Source organism: Amblyomma maculatum, chromosome 3, assembly GCF_055883805.1.
Source record: "Amblyomma maculatum isolate TAMU_Amacu chromosome 3, ASM5588380v1, whole genome shotgun sequence".
NCBI lineage: Eukaryota > Metazoa > Arthropoda > Arachnida > Ixodida > Ixodidae > Amblyomma > Amblyomma maculatum.
The window spans coordinates 15907876-15924878 of NC_139346.1; the positions used below are offsets into that span (position 1 = coordinate 15907876).

A 17003-nucleotide genomic window follows, 5' to 3' on the forward strand; every position below is an offset into this window, starting at 1 on the left:
GAAAGCAGACGAGTGGCGTACCCCCGACCGACGGCCGTTATGCTTTCACTGCAGCGAACCAGGTCATGTCTATCGGCGCTGTCCCTACCGTCGACTGGGCCTCGAACGGTGTTCCGCTTATTCTCCGCGCGAGACGAACTGTTCAACTAGTGAAAAGGAATGCCTCGCCTAATTTGAGCTGTCGCGCTTCTGCGGGCTGAGTAAACCACGCGGCACCAGCTTCGAGCTCACGGCCGTCATGGGGCAACATAGCTTCTAGCATTGTCGAAACTTCGTGGCCATACAATAGGGAGAACGGCATCCTTTGTGTTGTTTCCTGATGCGCCGTGTTGTACGCAAATGTGACGTACGGCAGGACGTCATTCCAAGACCAGTGTTCAACATACAGGTACATGGACATCATGTCGGCGACAGTGTTGTTCAGACGTTCAGTCAAGCCATTAAACTGGGGAAGGTAGGCGGTTGACCTGCGATGGGTAGTGCCGCTCAGCTGCATGACAGATTCCAGTAGCTTGGCAGGTAAAGCAGTGCCTCGGTCGATTATTATAACCCTCGGGACGGCGTGCCTCAGGACAATGCGTCCGATGAAAAATATCGCTGCCTCGATTTCCGAGCCGCGCTGGAGCGCCTTTGTTTCATCGTAACGCTTGAGGTACTCTGTATCGACAATTATCCACCTGTTTCCTGAATCAGAATTTGGAACAGGACCCAACAGATCTATGCTAACTTGTTCAAATGGGTCTCTTCGCACTTGAACAGGATGCAGTATACCGGCCGGTTTCACAGGCAGTGTTTTCCGTCGCTGGCAATCATGGCATGTTCGCACGTAATGTCGTTCTGCGTCCACAAGGTTTTGCCATTAATAACTCTTCTTAATTAGGGGCAGAGCTCGAGCTTACCACAGTTGACCCGCAGTGGGCTCGCCATGACATGCCTGCAAGATTTCTTCGCGAAGAGACTCTGGAACGACGAAGAGATAATCCCTTCCCGTTGGAGCGGTCTTGATATTGTATACCACATTGTTTCGCATAGGGTCGTAATTTATCACCGCCAAGACAACAGCCATACACTCTTTTTCGGTGGTAGAATAGTTCGATTCGGCGCGGGACAAAGTCCGGCTGGAGTATCTTTGGCAACATCTTGCCAGTGGACGAGTACAGCACCGAGATCCACGTTTCTGGCATCTGTGTGGACCCGAGTCTCGGCACGCGCATCGAAATGGGCAAGCACAGGTGTTGTCTGCATGCGATGCCATAACTCGTCGAATGCCTTTTGTTGTCGTCTGTCCAGGTGAAGGTGACATCATCTAGTGTGAGACGTGTGAACAGAGCTGCAATGCGCGAAACGTTTTTAATAAAGCTGCGGTGATAAGCGCAGAGGCCCAAGAAACGGCGAACTCTCTTCGTGTCGGGCAGAGTAGGGAATTTGGTGACGGCTGATGCTTTAGCGGGGTCGGGCCGAACACCTCGACGGCTGACGACGCCGCACAAGAACAGGGGCTCTTCCTACCCGAAGTGACACTTTTGGGATTTTAACGTGAGGCCAGGAGATCTGATAGTCCGTAGCACAGTGGAGAGACGTTGGATGTGTTCCTCGGACGTTGGCGAAAACCCAACGTCGTCCTTGTAGACTAGACAAATCTGCCATTAAGATAGAATTGCGTCCATCATTCTCTGAAATGTCGCTGGAGGGGAGCACAATCCGAAAGGTAGGACCTTGAATTCATAAAGTCCATCGGGCGTGACAAACGCTGTCTTATCGCGATTACGTTCATCGCCTTCTATCTGCCAGTAAACCGCTGTTAAGATCAAGCGATGAAAAGTAGCGAGCGTGGCGCAGTTAGTCTAATGAGCCATCAATGCGTGGCAGCGGGTAAACGTCTTTTTTTTACCTGATTGAGCTTGCGGTAGTCCACATAGAACCTTACACTTCTGTCTTTCTTATTAACGAGAGCAACAGGTGCAGCCCAGGGACTCTCGATGGCTGTATGACACCGTCATTTAACATCTCGGCTACCTGTTGAGCGATGACTTCGCGTTCCCGCTGTGACACAAGGTGGGAGTAGAATTTCTGCCATCCGTTCCTCTTCGGAAGTTTCTTTAAACCCTTCCTGTTATGTAGTTCGGCGTAAAGAACCGAGGAGGCGTACTTGAAGGTGATGATGGCAGAGCATATATTTACAGCATGACATATATATACAGAGAGTAAAACTGGAAGTTGAAAATAATTTACAAAAAACAACTCTCTGCGCTACTTTACTCTTTGACCTAACTGGTTAGAGCCTGAGCAGAACAGCCGCGTTACATGCCTACGCATGGAGCCCCAGCTCAGACTGGACTCAACTCTCTTGGATCACGTCCCGTTTTACACCTTCACAAAACAAATAGGGATGGTCATTTTCAAAGGCCAGCCCCACACATCAACTGTCCAATAAGGAAATATGCTAGATGGGCACAGCCCCGTGGGTTGGCCTCAGCCTCTAACCCAGGACCTCACTAGCAATACAAATTACAACAAACAAAGCACGGCGAAACTCTTTCCCCGGTGAGGTGTCTTGAACCCTCTCCTCTCAGGAGACTTCCCAGTCAGAAATAACTACAGAAAATTTTCTGATGTCACGACAGAATTTCTGTGCGGTTTTTGACGGAAAACCTGTTGTGACAACAGAACGTTCTGTAATAACATCAGAAATTTCTGTAGTTACAACAGAAACGTGCTACAGAACTACAGACAACAGAAATATACTACAGAAAAACTACAGAACTACAGAAAAGTATTACAGAATTACAGAAAAGTTTGATGGTTACGACAGAACTACAGGATATTTTCTCGTATTTTTGACACAGTTCTGTAGTTGTTTTTCGACTGGGTTTCTTCCCACTTGTCTTCCCGCACACCGCCGCCCCATCCACGCTGCCCCTGCTGGCTAAATCCTTTCCACAGTGCATTGCCCTCCGCCACCCGTGTTTACCACTATGAGCAACGACATGGAAAGGGAAAGATAAATCAGTCGGCATGCTGAAGGCCTGGCGCCGGATTAAAGGGGAGCTTCTGGCTTGCCCGCTCGGAGAACAATGCCCGAGTCAACTCCTGAGTGCCTCTTCGGGCGCTCTTTGTCGCATCTGCAAACAGAATAAATGAGACTGCCTTTCGCACTGCTCAAAGTCGCAGTGTAAACAAAAAAGCTTAAAGGTGATATGGGTGCTTGCTGCCGGCCAGTACGAAGGGTACCATACATGCGAGTACTCGGCAGCACGTTCCGGTGCACCTGTCCCCATGAATGACCTTCGGGCTAAACCGGTCCCGCAAATCCGGCGCCGACGGTCCAGTCGGCTTTCCGCACACGCGGCACGCTTGTAGAAGGGGGACCGCGTCCACAATACAAGAAGCACAGAGGCGGGTGGCAGCGCCATGCAGAGACGCGCACCTGCAAGTGAATATCCTCGGGCGTGGCCTTACGGGACCCCACAATACAAGACGCAAACAGGCGGGTGGCGGCGGCGTGCTATGACGCGCACCTGCAAGTGATTATCCTCGTCCGTGGCCCTACGGTAGGGGTGCTATCAGACTTACTGGTCGGATACGGTCTTCGGTTATTGTGCGGTGCTTGGTCAGGGGCGTCTGTTTAACCGCGGAGGCAGACGAGAAGCAGTCTTGAAAGTGAAGGAGTAACCGAGTCTGTCCTCTTCCGGCGATAGAGCGGGATTCACATCAAGGTCGAAGTTGGGCGTTTTGCTGGCAGATGTGTTGGTCTCAAGAATAAAGTAGTCGTGAGCGTCCTCTGCGATACCTTCAAAGTAGGCTACCGTGTTGCCTTTAGCGGTGCGTTGGCGTTCGTTCCCGAAGTTCGTAATTAGCATGTGTGCTAGACCGTTGGTCAGATGGACTATGCCGCATGCAACACAGATACCATTATGTAACAGAAGCTCTGTGTTCTGTTCGGCAAGGTCGGCAGAGAGGCGCTCTTTTACGCCCTGCATCAGGTGGCGCAACTTCGCTGATTCCGTAATGACGGGATTAGTCCGCCGATAAAGACGGGTCACGTCCCTCAGAGAACATGGCCACGCTCTCATTAGGCAATTGCACACAAGGTTCTAGGAGGCGGCGTGCGCGATCACGGCGGTCGCGGCTGGCAAAAGTATCCCGCAGCTGCGGGCGAAAGGAATCCCAGCTTTGAAGACTAGCCTCCCTATTCTCATACCACGTTTTACCGCACTCCTCAAGTGCGAAAAAGACATTGCGCAGCTTCTGAGGAGGGCTGCACTGATTGAATTGAGCCACTCGCTCGAACTGGCCGACCCAGTCGTCGACATCTTCCCCAATACCGTCATAGAAACTGGGGGTACACAAGGCTGCTTGCTGAAGCAGCAAATGATGTTAACTTGCCTGGGCCATTGCAGAAATCTCTAATTGTTGGTCGGATGGCGCCAGTTCAGGTAGAGGAGCAAATTTCGACGCCAGATCCTGGAGATGACGGCTACAGCGATGGACAGGTGTAGACAAGAGCAGAAACCAGTCGGGACTCGATGGGCGGCTGTGAGAGGCCCAAAACATGGAGTTCAAGGCTGCGCCTCCCCCAGTGTCACGTAGCCGTTTAGGCCCGTAACCAGAAGGTTGGGTTTATTGGGGCTTGACCAACAGGCACAGGAGAGTAGGTCCAGAGCACCGAGAAATGGTCAGCACCAAACTTCAGCCTCTTCTAATCGAACGTCGCGAGGCCACTTCTTCAAGTCATCGCTCGAGATTTGCGAAGAGAAGCCGCCCAGTGCCTGCGGTTGCACACGGTACAATACAAAGTGCTATAAAGTGCCAGAGGAGCAAGTGTTTTCTATCAATGTATTATGAAACGTAGCAAAAGCGAGAACGCCAACGAGAAATTCGAAGCATGCTGCTGGGCTCGCTGAGGCGCGAGACGTCGTCTCTGCAGCGTCATTTATAAACAGCACTTATTTTGAATATTTTTTATTGCAGCCACGTAAATCAAGGCAAACCATGGTCCACGCGCCAACCCGTCAGTAACAACTCCTCGAGCGTATACATGCAGTTAATGCTAGTTATTGCGACGCTAACCGAATTGAGCAGAAAATCTGACAGGAGGAAGGCTGTGCAGAATGCTGCGAGCGCCCAGAAAGGAATTTATATGCTCGCTTGCTCGCATACTGAGTTAAAATTCCAAAGCGACGGATTCAGACGCCGTTCGAGTAATGCATGCTATCACTTGCCGCGACAGAACGCCTCTCCGGAGAAGCGCTGATGCAACACCGTCCGAGAAGCTTTGCACGATACAAGCTTTACCGCAACCAACACAATGACGTGCGCCTACGTCTGACACATTAGTAACGGTTGATGCTGTTTGTCGCTTCCAAATAGCAAGGCAAAGACGTGAAGATATATTTCCTTCCTCCGTGTGACGATAAAGCGAAGACACCGCTGAATCGCCATCTTACCGCACGCAAGCCCATGGCATTCTTGAAGGTTGGACTGGGTGTACAAGTGCGAGAAAGACCGCTAAAAGATAAGGTGTACTATAATTACTGCACAATGACTATGCCGCGCTCTTTTAAAGAATTTAAAATACTTAATTTCACGAGCATTGTAATGTGGTAATGTTATTTTTGTTTTTGTTTTTTACTCTGTAGTTCCAATATTTACAAGTGTTTGCAAGATGTCCTTCCAAGCGATTGATGTCGCTGGTAATGGTTTTTGTCTCCATTTTGTTTCAAGTAACACGACCATAAAATAGGCCTTACATCGGCCACCTACGCAGCGGATACTAAATTACAGACAGAGGTCGCTAAAAACAAGCAAAGCATTATTACAAACGTGAAACTTTATTCCTTATCCAGAAACGTTATCTACATTCATTTATACGCGTATTATATTACTTTCTAGGTCTTTAGTGTTCTTTCAGTTTTCGTGTTTTAATATTTTGGAATCATAGCTTGCAGGCGCCCTTTGCGTTTTTCATCATCATCATCATTATAGAGTGGTTGACGCCCGCAATAAGTTTTCTTGTAACGAGACCTTGTGCATCGACATGGATGCTGCCTGCCCAGTGAAGATACGCCGACTGAAGATTCGATACAAATTCCACTTGTGGTGTCAACACTTTAAAAAATCTTCTCTGAATATCTTTACAAAATGCGCATTAATTGTCTCGTTCCATAAAAACAAGCGAAATAACAGACGCTTTCTGGATGACTAAATACTTTTTGTATGTGTCCCACAGGAATTATAGATTACGCGTAGCAAAGCTTTCTGATGACCCCGAAAAGACACGTCAATTTACTAGTGGCTAAGAGGTGCTGCTTGTATAAATACATGCCGCAAAATATTTTTCTTACAAGGTGACTCTGTAAAAATAATGAAAGCTAATCCCCATAACTTCTGAAAGCGCATTCAGCCACCTAGACCCACTTCAGATACACTGAGCATAAATGATGTTCCAGTTTCTGACCGACGTTCGCGCTTTTGATAATACTTCGATTCAGCTTTCATGACATCCAATAGGGTGAATCCAGCCTTTGCTTGAGATTCCTATTCACCAATCGGCTACGTTTCGATGTGCGATGAGGGTATGCTCAGTTTCATATTAACCTTAAATGCCAAAACACTGTATGGTCCTCAGACATCTCTGCCGCATGTGACCGTTACTCACTAGGGCCTAGGAAGTATCATACAGTTATCTTCAGGGAACCTGGATAACTAGCCCCTTCACTTACTCATGGACACTTACTCAGGGTCTTGCCCGTGTCAATATCTATTTAAGTGCAATAATTGTCTAACTACATGCCGATTTTCTTAACACATATGAATTTGCTATTAAGGAATCCAAGAAGAGGGCTTGTCGGGCTGGTTGGCTCTTGACGAACAAAACGAAGAAACAGCGCTAACAGACAGGACGAGTGGGAAGGCGAGACAGACACATGCGCTGACTAACCAAATGGTCTATTGCGACACAAGGAGCCAAATAAAACAGCAAACCAAAGAACAGATAAAAAAATTGCGAAGTTCGTGTGACGCCAGATTCTTGAAGTGCGTGATGAGAGGCTAGTTGGTAAGGCATTCTGAAGACGTGAAACTACGCAGGAGACAGAACACAGAACAGATGCAGACAGGACGCTCGTCCTGTCTGCATCTTTTTTGTGTCCTGTCTCCTGCGTGGTTTTATGTCGCCCTGGCTACATCGCCAAAGGAAGCCCCCTGCCAGACATCAAAAAAATTTTTGTTGGGGAACGCAAGTCTCCCCTCTAAGGCTGATTGCCTGTCCATGCTAGGGCCAAGGTACTGTGAGCATCCGCGATTCGACAAAGCGCAGCTCTTCTCTCTTGTTAAACAACTTCCAGAAGTGCAAGAACGGACAAAACTTCCAGATGTACAAAGGAAGTAGTGGAATCCTTCCCCTGGGAGGGGAAGAAAGGAAGTCACCGCCATCTGTCTGCTACAGTATCTGCCCTCAAAGACGCTGGCGTTAAGCTTGTGCAGTCAGAAAAAAAATTGTTTTGCCATCGTGGCTAAACGTCTAAAAGGAGGAGGCTCACACCGCAGTCGAAGCCAACTTCAAGGCAATGAAATCGGTGAAGTCATCTAAAGTGCAAGAGCAGGCTGTTCAGCTTTGTGAACGCGCTGGCCTATCAAGATTAGTCTACTCTGTTAAGGCTTCAAAAGCATCTAGCCTAAAAATCTTGTTCAGCCCCAAGATGCACAAAGAGGGCTGTCCTTTCAGTGTCATTGCGTCCGAACGAGGTACTTAGCAGTTGGAGGCAGCGGTCTTCCTGCAGAAGGGCTTGTCGCATCTACACGTTAAAGACCCTTTTCTCATCAGAAAGCCTGAATCAGTGTCAGTGTTCCTTCAAAGTGAGTGTCCAGCCCATGTTTCTGTTTTTCGTTGGATGTTAGTATTATTCCCTACCGCAAAGCGCTGTGATCTCCAATATACATGATTGCATTGATCGTCACAGTGTTGCAAAGTTCCAGAACTCTTGTATAATTATTGCCGTGTTTCTTGAAATGCTTAGCTTTTATCTAAGTCCGCATTCGCTAGTGTAGACAACAGGTTTTTTATCCAAAAACAAGGGGTTTACATAGGATCCAGACTCGCTCCCTTTCTTAGTGACGTGTTTTTAATCTCGTGCGATAAACGAATTCAAGCGAAGCCTGACTACGGCACCGTTGTTAAAGTTATGCAGCACGTTGATAGTTTTTTAGTTTTGTACCGCAAATGTGACGCCCAACAACCTGTTCCTCAGATTTTGGACGCGTTGAGCACAGAACTTCATGACCTACAATTGACCACAGAATTTTCTACTGGAACTGGAACTTGTGGTATCGGACGACCATGTATGTTGAATCCCCTCCCCGCGCTCCCGGAAGAGACTTCTGCCCTTCTAGACGCCCAATTAAAAGATATAAAAAAGAAGAACCGAACAAAGGTAAATAGGGTACGCCTCAGGTCGCAGATGAGCCAAAGTTTCGACAAGTGGACTTGTCTTCGTCTTGGCGTTGCCCAGACGAAGACTCCACTTGTCGAAACGTTGGCTCATCTGCGACCTGAGGCGAACCCTATTTACCCTTGTTCGGTTCTTTTTTATACCGTGCAAACCATCTTCTTCTTTTCGTTCTACCTCAATTAAAAGATAGTTATGCGTAGGATTAAAAAGCGGGCATGAAATCCGATTTGTATATGTCATTATTAATATAAACAGCGCGAACACGAAGTTAAAGGACAAGATGAATAAGTACCAACTCGGCCAACAAAGTATCTTGTATATGTCATGCATAAATAAACCTCAAGCCAGCTTTAACTCACAGTCCACAAGGCTTACCACTGCAGGCTGCCCAACAAAGATACTTTCAAGCGCAGCTGAACCTTTACTAGTAAAAAGCAGGAATCAAACGATTGTGCGTGATTAAAATAATAAGAACATGGCGTGTATACCATATGCTCGAAGTTTCACACAACGTGAAAACGAATTGTGAGCAAAGCCGATGTGAAGCTTTTTTTTCGCCAGCAATAAGTTTGGACAGTTGTGCAAGAGAGTTAACCAAGAAATTACAAAGAAGGCCTGCGAGGAGGAGCACTGGAAGAAATGTTTCACCTGTTGTTGTGGCGTTGTAAATAAGATTCCGCTGTCATGCGCCCGATTTTACACCGGGAAAACAGGACTGTGCGTCAGTGCGCGACTACACGAACACGCAAAAAGCAGAAAACCAGTCACACCGAAATAACATAGTCATCTATTCCACCAATTTCAAGGACTGTGAGGCGTTCTTAAACCAGACCACTATCATCGCCAAACATAAAGATGAGACCTCACGCCACATATCATAGGCTTTTGTACATACTCCAATTTGGGAACACGTGTGTCAGCCAACCGTCGGTACCTCGATTCCCACAAGAGCTTACCTATCTTAATCAGGCAGGGTTTTGATAACTATTGTAATGTATCTCATGACCATCATCATCATCTTCAGCCTGGCTATACCCACTGCACAGCGAAGGCCTCTCCCATATTCTGCCAATTATCCAGGTTCTGTGCTAGCTGGATCCACTTGACCCCTGCGAACTTCTTAACCTCATACGCCCATCTAACTTTCTTCCACCTCTGGCTACTTTTCCTTCCTTGGAATCCACTTCGTTACCCTCAGCGACCATCGGTTATCCTCTCTTCGCACTATATGTCCTGCCCATGCCCATTTCGTCTTCTTGATTTCCACTGAATGTCTGTAACTTGAGTTATTTCTCTGACCCACTCTGCACTCTGCACTCTGCACTCTGCACTCTGCAGAGTAACGTTACCCCTACCATTTTGCGTTCCATATCCCTCTGTGTTGTCCTCAACGTAAGTATAACCCTCTTTGTTAGCGTGCACGTTTCAGCCCATATGTCAGTACAGGTAAGATGCAACTGTGCCATGATTGTACCGCAATTGTTTTTATTTCATCAGTGAAGCTTTGACTCGCTGCTTTATGTTGCTCCTTGTGTTGAAATAAACCATTTGGTTGTTAGCGCATTTGTGTCTCGCTTTTTCACTCGTCCCACCTGTTAGCGCTGTTTCGTCGTTTCGTTCAGCTACTAAAAATATCAGGCTGCACTTTCTACTACTGCGACTGGAGCACGTAACCTGTAAACATAGTAAGCGTTAATAGTAAGCGCTTTCTACCATGGTTTCGTCGTGGCTTCGGGAAAGTAAAGGAACAGGCGTAATTCGCACATGACATCAGCAGTTCTCTCAATACAGGCGACCAAGTTGAGGCGATTTATAGACTTTGTAAAGGCCTTCGGTGTAGTTTAGATCCCTAATCTTATCTTTAAGCTCTCCGCTATACTAAACAAACTCGTCCCTGGTTTAGCTAGATATAGAAATTTCTGTCCCAGCACTCCCACTACCTACACTCCAACTCTTGCAACTGATCTTTAGTTAATCGTTATCCAGGTTTCCTCAAGGCTCAGTCCTGGACTCTCTTCTGTTCCACCAATTATTTGACGGCCCGCGATTTGACTCTTCAGAAAAATACCGCGTTATTCCGATGGCTGCGTTTTACATCCACTCATTGAATCACAAATTGGTCTTGTTATCCTTAACAATTAATTAGTCTATTTTGCAACTGGCCCAGGAAGTGGCAAATGAATATCAATTTTTGAAAACACTTTGGCTGTCATTTTTGCAACGTTCGTCCTCTTCCTCCTTCACATACGCATATAACAAGGTCCACTTATACACACTGTTTGCATGCAGATGTCTCGGCGTCCTGCTAACACCTTATATGTCCTAGTTAAAACGAATTGATGCCATCTGTAATAACGCCCTCAAATGACTATGTTTACATCGCACCATTGCGCACTGCTCCTTAATACACTAAGCTTTTGACATATAAAACACTGATTCACCCCATCGTTGATGACGCTTCTGTTCTTTGGAACCAGTAAGGGGAGCGTAACATCCGAAATAAAGAATCCGTAAAGAACTGCAGGATATTCGACATAGATTTTTCCCTGTCTACATTTTTTCCTGAACTAGGCCTGACTACACCTGCCGCTCGTCGGCATCTTGTATGTATGAAATTCCTGTACACCCTGCCTATTTAATCCTTGCGCTGCCGTCGGCTACCCAGTGCTCCTTCCCTGCAAGACGTGGGAGACAAGGCAAGAGAGGGAGAAGGCATGCCCACAAATCTTGCTGCTGCAGTAAGCCTCGTCTGCTAAGCTATTTTAATTAGTGTCAAGCTGCCCCTGCCCACAGTCGGCTTGTATGTATTGGCTCCCCAAAGTAGCGCCCGTTACCTGTTTTATCTGCTGCAAATAGCGCGGATAAACCTGTAAAGAATACACATTTTAAATAAACGAATCAGCATGTTCAATAATTATTGGCACTCTTTATTTCCAGAGCAAAAAAGTGTTTGGTGCTTCAAATGATGACACATCAATTAGTTTCCAAAGAAAGCTTCTCTAGAAATATCCGAAAATGGTACCATGGACAAATGTTAGCAATTGGAACATTACAGGTTGGCACCAATCAAAGCCAAAAGCACGCAGCAGATAGAATCCGCGTTCTCAGGACTATGACATGAGATTTGATTAGGGGTAGTTGCTTTCGACGGAGCAACGGAGCAGCACAGCCAAACGGACGTCACATCGCTCGAGCAGCATGGTTCTGCGCTCTCTTCCGACTCCCGCTTGCTTCAGTAGTGCGGCGCTACTGCACCAGGTAGACGATGGTCACGCGGTACTGGTAAAGAATTGACATTTTGTACCTCTTAGTGAATTCACCGCGCTTCACTTTGCTAGATAATTATCTCATATTTTTCGAACCTTCTTATACAAGGAGCTACCACGTCTTAAACATGTTCCCTTTTGTTGCCTGCACGAAAATCTTTAAGTGCAGTTTCTCCTCATACCACTGAAATTTAGAATCCCTTAACAGGAAATATTCGTTCATGTCATTACAGGAACTGTCACAAGCCTGCTCGTAGATGCATGTTTCCTGTGTTTGTTTTTGCACTGCACCCATTCTACAGCAGTCTGGCCGAGGCTGCAGTAATGATAGAAAAATGATAGAACTTCATGTACAGAACACGCACGCTATTATTTCATAAAGAACCTCAGAGAGGATGCTAAATCAGTTGAAACTTACAGGATACGAATTCCGCTACTGATTTCTGATTCAGGAATTCTGGAAGCTTGCAAAATCGAAATAAGTGAACAGAAGTGAAATAAGTGAATAAGTGAACAGAAATAAGTACAGATGAAGTGATCCCATAAGCATTAGTCCGCAGATGGTACCGTTGTTCAAAAGTGAAATTCACGAACCAGCATAATGAAAACACATTTAAAAAGTGACAGAAGAGATATCGGCAGCAAGCGCTGAAGAAAACATTTGGAGCCACTCTAAGGAAAAGAGCAATTACCATCGGTTACAAAAGCTTATCTGTGAGAACTTGAAGCATATGTACTGCCAGGAAGGCCGCTTTTAATAGAAGAGGAAGAAATAAAGCATGGTAGGTGAGATGGCCATCGAACAACTGCGGGGGACATCGAAAGAACACAGAGAGGCAAAGAGGGCGGAGTATTTTATAACTATAATTATATGAAAAAAATATTTTTGTGATGAACAAAAATTGTAGTACAGAACATCGTTCGCGGCAAATTTAAACAGGCCATTGATTACCAAATCCATCAAGATAGCTATGCAACTAGATATGGGACAAGAAAATTTGCGGAAACCATAAGCTACTGCGTAAAAAGCGCGAAATAATGAACTGATTCGAGATACTTAGGCAAATAGCTTAGAATAGGGCGACGAGGACAAAGTTTTTCCTTTAGCTATAGTTGTTCGTCCTTTGCATTTAGTCCGTTTTCATGCATTCAAGGATGGATGTTTATAGGAATATTACGCATTTTCCGAAAATAGAAAAAGTTTAGAAGGAGCTGTACTTACCTGTACTTAGGAGCATATAAAAAGCCACAAAACGCAAACATTTTCATTAGGCTCCTATGGACAAGCGAGACGCGTGTTGTAGCGCGCAGCGAGTGCAGTTTACTGCCTTGCATGGCAATACGAACGACCGGATCGTATTATTTTCCAGGTCACAAGTGGAAAAAGGTTTAACCTTTCTTGGGTTCATCGTGATGCAGAATATGATGAAGCCAGATACTACGCAAGTCATCAGCACACTTCTTGGCGCGCGCATCAGATGCCTGATGGTGACAGGTAATGTAAAATATGCATTATTGTGTCCAACGTTTTGTGGGGGTTCTCACGGCACTCGGTGTCTGCTCTCCGAGCCGGACGCCCCGCGGCTAGCTCTGACCACAGCCGTGGCCGTGAAGAACGACACACCGTGGCCTAAATAGCCAGCGGGCCAAGTTGTCTGTTGGGAGTGCTTAATTCGCATCCTCGGCGTCGTAGCAGCATCAGCGCGCTCCGGCGACGCGGAGTCGTCTCTTTCGATGCAGATGCGCTTCGCCGAGATGAAAGGGCAGGGGGAAGGAGGGCCCACCCGGGGCGCTACGCCAGTTCTCTCATCCCCCGCCCCCTCCGCCACAGCTCCTTGGGAAGGATGCAGGAGGGGAAAGATGAGGGCTCCTTGTGAAAGAGCGCTTTCCCGATTTCCTCTACATCCTGCATAATGGCGGCGTTTGAACACAGTATGACGTTAGTTTCATTTTCTATCTCCCCGTTAAGACTCTTCTATGTCCATTTCCTGTTCTTTCATTTGCTGAAGCAGATATTCACGATTCTTAGGTTATTGCGCTCTGCACACTCAACTATCAACTCCCTCCTGCAAGTCCTAGAACCAATGTCATAGTTACCGGCTGCCTGGTCTCCTGCCTTCTCTTTCCCTATACCTTGGCATTGAAGCCTCCCATTAGTACAGTATACTGCGTCTTTACTTTCCGCATTGCCGATTCTACATCTTTGTCGAAGCTTTCAACTTCCTGGTCATCATGACTACATGTAGGTGCGTAGGCCTGTACAACCTTCAATTTATACCCCTTATTAAGCCTAATTGTGGTGCCTGCCGCCCTCTCATTAATGCTATAAAATTCATCTATATTATCAGCTATATACTTATTGACAAGGAAACCTACTCCTAGTTCTCGCTTCACCGGTAAACCTCGATAGTACAGTACATGCCCGTCCTTCAGTACAGTATGTTTCTCATTCGGCCTCCTAGCCTCGCCATTCGGCCTTCTAACCTATAAGATCCCATTTCATTCCCTCTAGTTCCTCTATTAGCACTGCTAATCTAGCTTCACTAGCTAGGGTTCTAGCGTTAAACGTTGCCAGAGTCAAATTCCAATGGCGGCCTGTTCAGCGGAGCCAGGAATTCTTAACACCCCCAACTGCGTCACGGGTCTGGCCGCCGCCGTAGTCAGTTGTTCCGCAGCCGCTGGCGACTTAGGGAATAATCATGGGAGGTTGTTGTTGTTGTTGGGAACTTTGGGATATTCACGGGGGGTGGGGAAACCGGACACGGGTTATGCCGGCCTAATGTAGCGGCGGCACTCTTGGTGTCCGGGTGATGGGGAAGTGGGACGTGGGGAGGGGGGGGGGAGATCGTTTTGGCCCGCACCAAGCAAACAGCCCGGTGAACGTCGGCAGGTCGGTAGTCGGTGTGCAGCCTCCGGTGCAGCAGCACTTATGGGTGTTCCAGGCGAAGCCTGGTACTGCGCCTCTGCGAGGCACAGGAAGGACTGCTGGTGACAGCAGGACGCCACGGCGATTGGGGCAACCGCCGCAGCAGGAGGGGACCGCAATAGACTGCTGCCAGGCCAGCAGCGCGGCGCGTGGCGCTGAGGAGACCGTCGATAGACAGCGCGCTGAGGCCCGCGAGCAGGGAGCCCCCGGAAAGCTGTCCCGGAGTATCCGGGTAGCAGCAGGAGGGGGCGCCAGGATTCACGGAAACACGTGGTCCATGGCGGCGAGGTGGAGCCGCCTCGGTGCACACCACTGGTGCTGCGAGGACGGCGGGTGGCTTGCGCGTGGCAAGCGTGCTGGCTTGGCTAGAAGCGCGAGCGCAGCGAGGACTGCGGCATCACAAAGATGTCAGCAGGGAGTCACCGCGACGACGAGGTCGGGCGGCAACTGGAGAGGCCGCCGGGAACTGCTGCAGCAGCAGCAGCGCGGCGGGTAGGTCGCCAGGATCCACAGCAACACGTGGTACGTGGCGATGGGGGAGGCAGGGTTCTCGCGTCATCAGGGTGCAGCGAGAGTTGGCCAGAGTGTGTCCCAGGTCCGAGGAGCTGCAGGAAGCCGCGGGCGGTTCTGCAGGCTGCTGTCCATGAAGTAGAGGGGGGGCCGCCGCCGCCGCAGCAAACGACGGCGGTCCCGAGGAAATCCTTTTCCGAGGAGCAGGGCGCCGCGGCCGCCGAAGCGGCCCGCCGGGCTAGGCCTCTAGGAGAGGTAGCGGGTGGCCGCTGACGCGGCCGACTGCTGGGAAGACCTCCTAGTAGAAGGAACTCGCCGGCGCTGGGGAGCGCGCGACGAGCGAGGACGTACGCCTGCCGCTACGGGTGGTAGCGGGCGCAGGCGAAGTTGCTTGGCGGCAGCGAAGCTGGCGCGACGGAGCGAGGGGCGACGATATCGCGGGAGGCGAGCAGGGACACATCCGCACACCTCGAAGGCGAACGAGGTGTGCGGCCTGATACGAGGTTGCGGCCATTTACTGCACCAGTGTGGCCAACTCCTGTTCTGGTAAGGGAGTGCGTGGCCGAAGATTTTCACCGGCATCAGCTCGTACCCCCAAACCTGTTTATGCAATTCCATCGACACGCGGATTTTTTTTCTTACCAGGTGGAGGATTGCGCTGCACAGGGATTCGAACCCCGGTCCTCTTTACTACTGTCGGCGCACATTAAATATGCGTAAGCTGTCGAAATTATTGTGTATCCTCCGCTGTCTTCTTCCTATATCTTACAATTCGTTTTTAATGAAGGGGTGATGCTGCGCCTTTGCGTTCCGTCCCAAAACAAAAGACGTTTAACATATTTGCGAATCAATGTGTACCTTGCTCGAAAGAGAGCCAGCTCTGCGTAGGGTTTTTTCCGGCTACTTGTGGTTTCGTGCAGGTGACCATCTCCTGACCGCTCTGAGTGTGGCTCGAGATTGCGAAATGATCTCGCCCTCCGCTCGCGTCATTGTCCTGGCAGCGGCTGCCGACCCGTACTCTTCCACGGCAGCTGTGGACTTCAAAGAGGACTTCACGGCAGTCCGCAGGAATGACAAGGTGAGCGGATTCCCAGGCCGCATTTCGGCTCGAAAAGATCTTTCCAACAGCTCATCCTGATTGTACCGTGTCGCCGATCGATGCCGAGGCAACTACGTAATGGCAAGAACTAGAAGAGCAGGATTTATTACAAGGCCGTTTCTACATGATTTTGGCAGGCTGGCAGCAGTGCGAGCGCTTTGCTTGTAGGCGCACTATCAAAATTTGATAAGAAAGCGAAAGCTCTGTCGAAACGTGGCAGGCAGCTCATGCTCGATACATCCTCTAAGGGTAATGAAATCAAGAGTTTATACCCTTTTATTAAAAGCAACATCGTAATGAAGTCTTTGCGGTGGGGCTGATGTCGGCCTAGTAGTGTGTGGCTTGTGGCGCACTGCACTTGCGGGCACTATGCCATCGGCCCAAAAATGCTGCCGAGACAAGTAGGGATCAAAGCGGTCACGTTCGGGAGAACTATAGCCATAATTGTAAAATACCGCGAACAACGATAGACAAGAACGGGAAAGACACCGGACGAGCGCTGATTCTCAACTAAGTTTTTAATGCCATCACAAGGCGTTTACAAAGGAAAACACAATGCACATCCTACGTCACACCAAAAACCGATAAAAGCAAAAGGCAGAGACACGCACGACGCTAAAATTCCACAAAGAAAAGCTATCTCTTGGTCCCTTGCCGTTGTCACTGGTGTCGGTTGCACACCGTTCCCTGGGTGCAAGAGGTGCCTCTTGTTTCACCTATACACCCGATGATCTTCTGTGTTCTGTTCCTTT

At 48.5% G+C, this 17003-nt stretch overlaps 1 protein-coding gene across 1 annotated transcript in view; it reads left to right on the top strand.

Annotated features, from left to right (window-relative positions):
- Positions 1 to 17003, top strand: part of LOC146194269 (polyamine-transporting ATPase 13A3-like) — an 813351-nt gene that overhangs the window by 426450 nt on the left and 369898 nt on the right. The window contains exons 20-21 of the mRNA XM_084596520.1: positions 13087 to 13211; positions 16073 to 16230. Coding sequence (XP_084452646.1) covers positions 13087 to 13211; positions 16073 to 16230 — 283 coding nt within the window. The remainder of the gene's footprint in view (positions 1 to 13086; positions 13212 to 16072; positions 16231 to 17003) is intronic.